The 12057-nt window shown below is 39.4% G+C and overlaps 1 protein-coding gene across 1 annotated transcript; it reads left to right on the top strand.

Annotated features, from left to right (window-relative positions):
* Positions 1 to 133: 133 nt before the first annotated feature.
* LOC128888022 (BCL2/adenovirus E1B 19 kDa protein-interacting protein 3) lies at positions 134 to 12039 on the top strand. The gene is made up of 6 exons (XM_054144648.1): positions 134 to 328; positions 4814 to 4979; positions 5798 to 5885; positions 10126 to 10199; positions 10313 to 10468; positions 10582 to 12039. Exons 1-6 carry the CDS (start codon positions 286 to 288, stop codon positions 10631 to 10633), a joined length of 579 nt encoding a protein of 192 aa, XP_054000623.1. The 5' UTR covers positions 134 to 285; the 3' UTR covers positions 10634 to 12039.
* Positions 12040 to 12057: the final 18 nt, after the last annotated feature.

Raw genomic sequence — 12057 nt, 5'->3', positions numbered from 1 at the left:
TATGTAGTAGGAAGAACCATCATGGCCACTGAGGCTGTTTTCAATTTGACTGGAGCGGTGTATTTACACTGAAGCGCGTGCTATGTGATTGGCCGATCCGGCTGACGTGCATGTGTTGACGTTTCATCAAAACAAAGCACGGTCGGGCGACCAAACGAGCATTTTATCACGGTGATTCGTTGTGAATGCATCGTGTATGCGCTAACAGAGTTTGCGAAAAGTGTTCGTTACCTGTTTGGAAGTGGTATATCGGGTTGTAGTGAACGAGTGCCTTCGGCCGTCATAATGTCGTCCACCGTAAAATTTACTTCGGACGAGAGTCTAGGTGGTGAGTAAATGGTCGTTTTCTAGAAAGATGCGAGCAGCTGTCAGTGCAATATCGCGGCCATTTCGCGTGACTGTAGCTGACGCATAAACAAACGCGGTCTTGCTTCCTTTTGCGTCGCAGACTTTATTATTCGTAAACCGTATTATCCTCAAGATATTTCGTGATTATATTCGTTGCGGTTTTGAATAATTAAAAGCACAGCGATGCTGCAATTCTAATGTAAAACGATTGTACATAATATCGAAGATTTTGGCGCGATTATCTTGTTTCTAACCTGATATACGCCGGTATTTTATACTATTGATAAGTTTATTCGTTAACAAATTTTTTTTGTCGAGCGATTTCTATAAACTGACTGCCGACTAAAAGTTTTTATTTCTGAAAACTTTATTTATGCGAATAAACTGTATGGAAATACGCCAATAATGAATTTCGTGTTATTCGAATATTCTATTCTGTTTTTCCTTAAAAAATTTGTTTCATGTCGTACGTATGCGTGTCGAAAACTGAAGTTTGTACTTTTTAAATTTACAAAATATTTTGTTTGCACAAAAAAATGTTATATCAACTAGTATAGCTTTTCTCTGTTCTTGTTTGTTTTTAATAGATTCGATACAATCTTATTGATTGTCAATGCTTTCTGTTGGTATTGTTGTCATAAAAATGATGGATAATTTTTATATGTTGTTACTTATATGATTTCCCGAAGGTTTCTTGTCGTACACTATAGTTGAGTGCATACATTGATAAAATGCAACAGGAGAAATGTGAACGATAAAATGAGCTAACATAAAAATGTTTTAAGGACGCCATATACATATTACTATTCGTAAATATCGTAATACAATTATCTGATTTATCGGTATGTTAGAGGTTATTTTGGATAATGTTCCGCGTTAAATAATACGTTGAATAATTAGATGAGTGTTGTATAGATTGGCTTAATTGTTTTGTCTAACGGACCCTAACAGACGAGGTAGTCGATCGAGTACAGAGATATCTTTGCAACGTTCAATGTAATCCTCAAATGCATTGTTTATTTTGCGTTATATCGAAGTGTTTGTTGTGCTGATAAAATCGTAGACAAGCCGGAAGGTGATCAATGTCAGGGAAGTCACACCGTGGCGTTATCAAGTTGTTATCGTGATTCCGTGTTTTTTTTCCATTAGGCATGGACGACAGGTAAATTTGTTTGTAAGGTTTTCTACTTTTAAAACGTGTACCGGACTTGAATTACGCTTACATCGCGCGCGACAGGCTAGATTTGTAAATGGACAAAATATGTTTTCAAACTCAAACACTTCTTGTACTTGTATTATCGTTTGTATTACACGCTGTGATGCACCCAACAATAGTGGGTCCGGGTTAATTTTCACTCGAGAACTAGAGTTAGACCAGACATCGATACAAGACAAGTTTATCGTTTCCTAAAGAATGTTTTTCCTTTCCGGGAACGCTGGTGGAAGGCTGCACAGCCGTAATGCTGCTTACGTGACTATCCTCAGGAGCATTGGAAAGTGACGTCAGCTCTCGAATTCTATTGGATCGAGAACATTTTCGTTTGAATTCTACAATTTCGTAAAGATCTTGGAATATCGTAAAGATCACAAGAATGAATCTTTTGTTCACGAAAAATTAGAAAGCCCTCGTTAATAAGAGATTATGTATCGTTGCCCTGTACGCCTCCGGAACATTTGATTGAAATGGCGGATTGATAAAAAAAAGGGGACACATTCGTGTCTATTTTTAACCGTAACGCCTGTTGGCGGACATAATTCAATTTATTAAGGCCACCTAGCCTGCCGTGATTTCATGGCACGTGACGTTTCCTGGTCATTTGTCGTGCATTAATCTTGTCCGCATCAATGGTGTCCCTCTACCAGCCGTGTGTTTCGTCGTGTGTTGAACGTTATCAGTCGATGTAATGCATTATACGCTAGTCACGAAATAATCCTCGTTTTTGCGAGAATGGATCTGTTCGGAGCTTCTGTAGAAACTTGTTGATCCGCACCTTTGCACGAGTCGCTTATCAATTAGTTAGTCAATTATAGCGACAGGTGTTGCCAGCCGAAGAACAAGTCTACAATTGTCTGGAATTCATCGCGATTTCACCCGGAACGGTAGTGAACGGTAGTTCGGTATGCTCATCGAACTTGCACAGTTGTGCAGTTTACAGCAAAGACTCCCGTGAATTTGCTTATCGCGCATTCGCTAAACAAACTTCAAGATTACAAATTTCTCAACTCATCGTCGTATTGTATAGCGCGATTCGCGTAGTCGCAAATTGCGGCGTGTTTTGTAAACTCGTCTCATGAATCACGTTAACGTCCTATTCAATCATTCGTACACTTTCCAATTCATTCTACCCCCTTTTCAATTGAACAAGGTGGACCGTTTTCGACGCGTCGGTGTCGCCGTCGCGCCACCTAGATAACTTGTTTACTTCTGAAGATTTATAATTTTATCTTTTGGTTCCAAGTGGAAGTGCCAGAGAGGTTTCAAGATTCTTGTAACGTGAATAATATATACGATGATTTTACATTACGGTATACAGACATCCAGTGCCGTTACAGGGTAGTAACCAATAGTAACCAATTGATTGACAAATATTTTGTTTCGAAAAATGCCGAAAACGTAGTCAAGTATAATAATTACTTGTAATCGTATTCGATAACGTTGATAATCGGCGTACTTATAATAAGCTGACCTTATTGTTCGATAGTCGTATCAGCGGCATCTTTTTTCTCTTTTCTTAATCGTGTATCGATGCATCTTGTTCGAATCTCATGCCTGATGATGTACGATAATGTCAATATTTGACGCAATCTCTTCATGTTTATCTTGACATTATCACGGGAAATTACGTAGCGACAATTTACTATTCCATCGAAATCGGAATTGTTGTTGTTGAACATTTTCTTTTCACTTCATTTCCCCTTTGGCAAACGTTCAATTTCGGAGTAAACGCATTAGTCGCGATATCTTAAATTTGTTGATGTCGAAGGTTTAACAAAATACGAAAGCAAAACGATCGTCTATTAGTTCGAATAGAGGATGAAAAGCGCTTACCGTTCCAAAAGTTATTATTTATTCTATCGATAACAGGTCGATGTTGATATAAATGGCGAAAAATGGATAGCAATGGGATCAAGTTAAAATATCGATCAATTTAATGGATATTCCGTAGTTGTGGCACGTCAAGTAGCAGGCGTGAGAAAAGGCACGTTTCGTTTTCTATCTCCAAGGCGAAGCAACGTTGACCGCGGTCAGTGTTAAAGAACGGACGCGTTATTTCGCGTTCCTAAGTATAATCGTTAGAGTTGGGCAACGTTTGTCAATAAGATTTATAAGTAGGTTTTGTTGTAACGTAAAATTAGTGAAAACAACACGTAAGAGGAAATAATATTCGTATCGAGTATAAGAAAAAATGGTACAACAGCTAATCGAAACATCGTATCGTATAAATGCATAATTAAACTCGGTAAATTTTCGAACAGCGTGTTATAGCTAATTATTCTCTGTGACCTATATGCATATACTCGCTCTCATCGCTAATTGCATAAGATGTGTGTGTACCTATTGAGGAATAAAAAAAAAAACTGTGAACGTGTTCACAATCGCGTAGTTCGCTTTGCATTGCAACTTTGTAAAGCGTTGAAGACGCCAAAGACTAGTTATGCGGTAGCAATTCTTCGTGTATTCGATTTATGAAAAATCGATTCGCGATTAAATTGTTTAACGTTTCTAATGACTGTATGTATTCGGTGATAAGAACTAACCGGATTAATCATTGAATACGTTGTACAGTAGGAATCATTCTGTCGTCTCTAATCTTCTATCGATACAACGATCACGCGTCGAATACATAAATTTCACTAGTTGAAGTTTTTCGATCACCGATTCAAAACAGGGTTTCGTACATTGATCAATTTTTATTCGTCGATCGGAAAATCGTTGAATTCTCCAAGACTAGAAAACGTTCTATCGAATAGAAGGCAACGATGATTCATTTCTTTCGGTTTTGTCTTGCATGCGATGAGCCAATCGCATGGAAATTATTATACATATGTATATGTACCCTAATAACGATTGACGTAGCGGATCGCAATAGATTCTCCGAGTTATCGAATTCTGTCGGGTCAATCGTGCAGTTGCATTAACTAGTGATCGCGATGCCTTATACGATTACTACGTCGTGTCAGAGCTAACGGACCTTTTAACCATGAACTTGTGCGATAATCGAGTCGAAGATTTCTCGATAACGGTTTCGCGCGATCGTATTTTACGATTCCGTGAATATAAACTTGCAAAAACGTTTGCACGTGTGAATTTTTCTTACATGAAAATTTTTCATCTCCGTTTGTAGCTATCAACAACGCATATGTTGTATTTTGATATCCGATCCGATCCGATCGGTTCCGTTCAATGTTACAAATAATTTACAAAGCATACAATTTTTATTCGCATTTTATTTAACATTGCCAGAGTCATGGGTGGAATTGAATCCTGTACCAGACAGGGTAACACCATTACCGTTCGGTAGCGGTGGAGAGGAGTACCTGCGACTTCTGAGAGAAGCACAAAGGGATTCCACACAGTCCTCTGCCAAGCATTCTTTGGCGTCTTCCCGTCGGGGCACACCTAGAGACAGGTATGACGTTTTACTAGAGTATGCTCGAATAGGATTCGGAATTAAGATCGCTACGCTATAAGAAATCTTGGGAAGTCGGTCTATGAGAAGTCTAGTTTCACTCGTTGCTCCTCGTGTACGAGTACGAACAGTTTCGAGAACAAAAAAATGTGTAAGCGGTAGGATGAGTCAGAAGATGCCGAGGGCGGGTACGTAGCAAACGAGGGAGGAATCTTTTTTTTGGACGATTTCTTTGCGCTCGTACGCGTTGATATGTTTCGAGGATCCGCCGGATGAAAGAAGGACGAGAAAGCAAACAAACGGCCCGCTTAACGTATCTGCGATCCCTTCCACGTGACATATTTCACATTTTCTTTATCTGCATTTTTTCATTACGTACTTGTACGTATCGCGAGATACAACACTTTTCTAAGGTTATACACGCGTTCCACTTAAGAAGACATCGCGAGATAATCGCGAAATCGTCGTTCGTTTAACATCGAACTCTCGCGGACAGGGTTGATCTCTTTTATTTTCTTCCTCAAGAATTTGGAATTATCCAATAATGTTTGACGATGCCATCTATCGATGCATTGGGTGAAAAGAGAAGCTACCGTACGAGAAGGTAGGTAATTCGATAAGCGTAATTAAACGGGATGTAATTTTTGTAATTTTCTAAAGTAGCGATTCATTTTATGCAAATAATATTTCCTACTAACCGAGGCTGACAGAAACGAAAGATAACTATGCTCGTATACTTGGAAAAGATTATTTGTAATTTATTGAAGCGATACGATCGAACGAGGATGAACGAATAATCAGTGCGCGTTCTATTGCAGCCCGGGAAGTCCACCTAACAGCCCCAACACGGAACTGTCAACCGAAGACGAGCTGAAAGGTGTCTATATAAATTACAGCTGTAACAAGGTCAGTTTTATAATCGATTCTTAACACTATGCGTCAGTGCTTTAAAAGTATATGCAAAAACAGGTTTTATCGAGCGAAATGACTTGTCACACTTTCTGCGCAAGGTTTGCGAATCGCGCTGACTTCTCGAGCACTCCTCGAGTTCCTTCTGCGAGTATCGCGGCTCGTAGAGCACACGTAAAAACGGCGGAATCGTAAAAAAATACAATTATCTAAGAATGGCACACGCATTGATCGTAAATAATAAAACGAAAGAAAAATCGACCTTTAAATTTTTCCTTAAAAAAGAATTTGTTAATCTGGAACTTGTGTCTTTCGGCGATATGTAAATCGATAAACTCTTTTCGAACCAAGCCTGATAACGATAACGTATCTCTGTTCGCTCGCGAATCGTGTCAATTATTTGTCTCTGCGGGGAGTTTGGAATATCACGGCAAGAATGAATTGTATGTTAAAAGAAAATGCCCTGCTACGAAACACGCGATCCCCTTGGTAACTGTCGTCGAATATACGATATACCGTCGTATTTATCGTTGACCAGGGACGGTAACGCAAATAACGAGAAAGACAATTGTTTCGGAATGGAATGAGTAATGCCGATAAGAAATCGTAAAGTGCAACGCACAGTGAGACGAGGATTTTCCATGAGTCAGTTGGTTAAGCGGTGTTGTTCGCGCGAGTATATGTATACATAACCTTTCTTTGTGTATGCATGCCTTTGTAAAGGCCAAGTGTTGGAAAGTGCAGCGGTCTACCTACTACTTGAAAAATTCTCATCTTGGCCGCTTAGATAAGATATTAAAAATAGAATATCTGTAGTTTGTGCTTTTCTGAGCTTTCGGTACAATGACTCGAGAACAGCGTTATCGATCACGTGACACTTGTTTCATTCTCTTTCAGATCTCGTAAACAACAGATGAAGTCGATTCCGTGGTGTCTGCATTTCTTTTTGTTATTTGCTAAAAATGAAAAAAACAATGCGATACTCACGGCCAGAGTGTAGGATAAGGTGTCGATGTTTATCGAGTGGTGCGAACAAACGACCTTCGTATTCTAATAACAAGAAACGGCATGTGCGGTAGTAGAGAAACGGGGCCTGATATGCGCCGCATGTTACCGGTAATCAGATACGTGGTTTCGTTGTACGTGCACTTGCCGGCCAAGGATAGCCAGGTTCACACGGCCGCGGGTGTAGTTAGAAATAACACGTAGTCCTCAACCTAGGAAAGCGTTCGATATCGAGCCGATAGGCTTGATAAGCAGGCTTATTCATGATTCTCGGTTTTTGTTTAAACGATAACTATAGAAAAATGAAATGCGACTCAATTCCGAACAGCCACCGCGAGCCATTCCGTTAGTTGTTTATTATTTTTAATGTGCCGTGTTTAATTGTTTAAAATGATGTTATTTTCTATTTAGCCGAACGATTCTTAAAACATATGGATACTCGACTAATAATGGGCAATCGTAGTAAACGCATTGCGTCAAAGTCGCGGCTTCGTCGCGAAATGAAAACACGTACAAGTATGTATACGCGGGTACGTTGTAGATCGTTCACCTGCGTCCGTGTTCGGTCGAGTATTGCGCGCGTGTTGCCCCGTTACGACGGATCACGCGATCGCGAATCAGCGAATCGGCGTTCGCTACGCTCGCGCTTCTCATCAACGCGCGCAGAAACCGGTCCTCCCGCGGTTTATACGTTGCTTGTTCGAGAAACACTCCGAGAAGAGAGACATTCGATCCTCGCGACGTACCGGGCTTGTTGCAATTAAGTCAGCTCGTCCGTTATGCTCACTTTACGTGAACGCATCGTATCAACATCGAGATGCTTCCTCGAATGTACGTCGATGAATACGAGATAGTCGAGATAGTTATCTTATTTTAAATGTATATCAACGATTAACATTGATATCGTTTAGGTGGTGCATTTCCTGTGTCCGTCGTCTTACTCGCTAACAGCCTATCGTGCAGATATTGGGATATAGTAACGAATTCCGGGGAATCAACATTTCTCTTATGCCAGTTACGCGAACGACTTCGACATCGTAACCGTGTTCCATTTCCGCGTAATCCAAACGTGGTATGATGTTTCCGAGAATTGTACTCGGGTTTCTCACCAACTTCCGAATCTCTCGCAAAACTTGGAAAAACATCGCTAGCATGCTCCGCAGTTGAATAGCGACTTGTGTCGTCGTTTACCGAGGGCAAAACATGTGTGACCCGGTTTCTTCGGGAAAGGTCCGAATATCAAAGTACCGATACGCGTGGAACACGATAGCGATTTATAAACGCAGACGAATAAACAGAATTTGTCTCGTGTCGCCGCTTGTTGCGATCGTAAGGCTTTGTCCGTTACTATTATCTTCCATCGTAATATCGATCTTTGTTTATTCTTAATATCTGTTGAAATTTCTATTGAATTTCACCAGCATTCTAGTGACTCTGTAATGTACATCGCGGCGGGATAAGCCAGTCTGTGAAAATAGGTAGGTAGGTAGTTTTTCATTGGCCGTAATGCGATGCGTTGTTCATGTCCTTGGTGTACGTTTACGCTTTGCAATCGTTTGTTTAAGAACGTTGCACTCTAGCATTACTACACCAAGTTGTAGCTACAACCCATCTATCGCGAGTTATTCCAAGAATCGAGCCATGGTATCGTCGTGGTTTACCAAATCAGGCTAGGTTTACGATATACGTTGGATTCTTTTTTTAACGCTACTTACGCCGAAGCAATAAACAACTCACCCCGAAGATCCAAGTCCTAGCCAGAAAAAACCTTCAACGCATAAACTAGTCTACCAACGGGTCGGGGAACCGATAAAAGCGATTTAAAAATAACACGTTGTTCTCCTAACTTTCCCTTCGGTTCTAATTTCATTTAAAAATACGCATGTCGCATGGCGTACATAATCCATTAAACATGATTTTAAGCAGAGAGAGAAAGCGGGGGAGCTTTATTACGCGTTACTCTGAACTGAATCAAGTCGACACTATTTCAGAAATGGTATGTAGTATGTACTTGGCAAACTATTCGATTAAGTTTATTCGTGGTTTAAAAGCCTGTAACGTCGCTGCAAGTATTCTACTCGGGAGACTCCAGAGCGAACAAATATTCATGCTGTCGGTGTGTTAATCACCCCCGGGGCAATTGTAGCGCACAATATGTTCAAACAGAAGATTTCTAACGCGCCTACAATGTTTGCGTTCTAGAGTTTCATTTTTAGGTTCTGGCTCGGTCGATAAATTGTGGCATGTTATCAACGATAATGATAAGCGCTCGATGTAACAAACGAAATTGTGAACGGTCTGTGGCGAAAATTACAGGACTAGCCGTAGACAATTTCTGTGAATATGTATATAGGATCAAAAATGAATAATCCGAGAAATAGAAAAATAGAAAAATGCAACCCAACGATAGTCGGGATTGAAATGAATCACGAGTTGTAAGTAAATAAGTATACGAATATTTGAAAACATTCAAATCTGGCCGAAAACACGGACTTGGTCGTCGGGAGAATTGGTGACACGGAGAATTGTTTACAAACAATCGTACGTTTCATTTAATTGCGAGGCGTATATGGGCGTATCGGTGATACGACGACACAATCGCACTCGCTTCGCGATTGGCTAACGGCCAATAGAAGAAGTTATTCCTGGATGCTCTCTCGTACTCCTCGCGAAGTCATTCACAGATAAGAAACGAGCGCAAAGACACGCGTTAATTTTCGTATCTCTCGCAGACTTTTTCGCTCGTCTTTCTTTATCTACAAACAACAAATTCATTCAACATAATCATTGGACAAACGTAGTCTTGGTTAAAGCTGTAATCGAGATTTCCCAATGGAGATTTCTTACGATAAGTCATCGGCAGAAACGACCGTTTCTCTGCTCCATCTGATTCGTTACAAATTCGAGCTCGACGCGTTAAATCATCTTACGAAACGAAGCGTGATCGATTTACGGTAGCTATCGAGTTCTCTTCTAGACGATAGGAAACCGATCTTTGCGTCGGCGTCGCGTTCATTTTACACCACGTTAATCAAATCGTGTAGCAGAAAAGTCAAACGAGCTTTGTATTACAGGTGCAAAGTTGGTAAACCGATACCATCGTGATTTTAATTCAATTCAGACGTTACATCTTCGGTTTCATCGGATTACACGAGATCCACGCGCGACATAAAGACTTAGAAATTCTACGCTTCAACAAATTGTTAAAAGATATTTATTTTATTCTGTGCAGGAGTCTGAACTGTTGGATAAAAATACCGACTGGATCTACGAATGGAGTTCGCGTCCAGACCAAGTGCCGCCAAAGTACGCAAGATATTCTAATTTTAAATATTTAACCAGTCCTTCAGATTTCCAAGACTATCGTATCCTACGAGCTGTAACGTACGTTGTATGCTAGCTTCATTTTTGCATTTCAGAGATTGGAAATTCAAGCATCCTTTAGGAATGAACAAAAGGAAATCGTACAGCATTCGTACCACGAAAGTTGGCAAGATTGGATTGTTCTCCAAAGAGGTCCTCTACACTCTTTTCATTACAAACATTCTGTCCGTTTTGGTTGGAGCTGGCCTAGGGTAAGACTTTATTTAACGCATTATTTATCGCTCGTCTCCCAAATGAGAATCGTTTCTTAAACGTCCTATAACGAACGGTGCTCTTAAATCGTAAAAACGTATCCGGTTCACAGAGTCTGGCTAACCAGGCGGGGATCGATAACGTCCAGCGTAACCATTGAGTGAAGAAACACAGCCAGGAACGCGAATACGAGGATTGCTGGCCTTGAAATTGCAAAAAGGATGGAGTAAAGGATTGTTCCATATCGAGCTGCAAGAAAGACTGAAGAGCCAAGAGGGTCGATTGAGCCTAAAAAAAAAAGAAGGAAACACGCATCACATTATTTCGATTACCTTCGATTCTTAATATTAGCACTATTCGTCTTAACCTTTCCCTGCCCTCAAAACTTATCGGTGTACTTATCGAACGCCGTATTATCGTGTAAGTCGTATTCAATTATATGCTTAGGGAGAAATGCTAAAAAAGAAAAAACAAAGGAAAACACAAAAAAATATAATAAGAATAATATGATTTATTATTATAGTCTAGCGTTGTTGAGAAAACAAAACATGTCCAATTTTATACCGTTTCTAATGCGTTTCTATCTGCGATAGTTTATAGGTATATAGCTTGGATAGTATTTATCGATAATTAATTATTACTTGTTACTTGAAGCTGAAACAGAGTTGAGCAAAGATACAGAATGTTTATGTAGGAAGTGGATATATGAGAGAATTTGCATTGTTCGGACATGTATGGAATACTACAAAGAGAGTACACGGCATAATAACGAGAAAGAACGAATAATAAGGGGTCACGATAAGAAAGGAGTTGTATGAAAATTCTGCTGCATTGAAATTAAAGTTCAATGTTGATATGAATATGCAATCGTGTTCTAACACAATCAACATTCGATTAACGAAATTCGTGGTTTCCTCGTTTCGACAGAATAATAATTGAAATCTTTTCATAACGTACAGTGTATAACGTTGAACAAGAATAAATCGATCCGTAAGATTTTTTGTTCCGTTCTCGTGTTTTTGAGTTCGCAAAGTTTGCGACGGTCGAAAGTATACGCGTGCTAAAAGATCATACGTTTAGTCATTCATATTTCATTTCATAATAAATTAAACCGAGGACTGATAGTTGGAACACAAATATTTACTTTAAATTATTCGGCACATATCTATTCTTATGTATTTATTATGTAGATAATACCGAAAATGCACAATTCTACAAAATTGTGTTTCGATAACAGATAAAACACAAATAATCGTATGTAATCCTTGTTTAATCTTAAAAATTGACCGAATTATCAGTTTCGTGGAGTTAAAAGTCGTGTTTCTTTCGATAGCACAACGTGTGACTTTGATTAAATTATGTCGAAATAAACTACTTGATAGCGTTCACATTATTTTGTCAGCTTTTTAAGGTTCATCGTGTTCTTTCACAAATAATAAATATACATATATACCTGTACCGCGTATTCAGTGTAAGATGCTCTGTATATTATGAAATAGTGCGTACTCGATGTAAGTAGGAATTAGCCACGCAGGTTTTTTGTATTTTCAATATAATTCTGTATATTATATACCAACGTTTTATCTTC

This window comes from Hylaeus anthracinus, unplaced genomic scaffold, assembly GCF_026225885.1.
Source record: "Hylaeus anthracinus isolate JK02 unplaced genomic scaffold, UHH_iyHylAnth1.0_haploid 0, whole genome shotgun sequence".
NCBI classification, from domain to species: Eukaryota; Metazoa; Arthropoda; class Insecta; order Hymenoptera; family Colletidae; genus Hylaeus; species Hylaeus anthracinus.
Note: the sequence above shows the minus strand (reverse complement) of the source record. Positions and strands in the feature narration are given on the sequence as shown.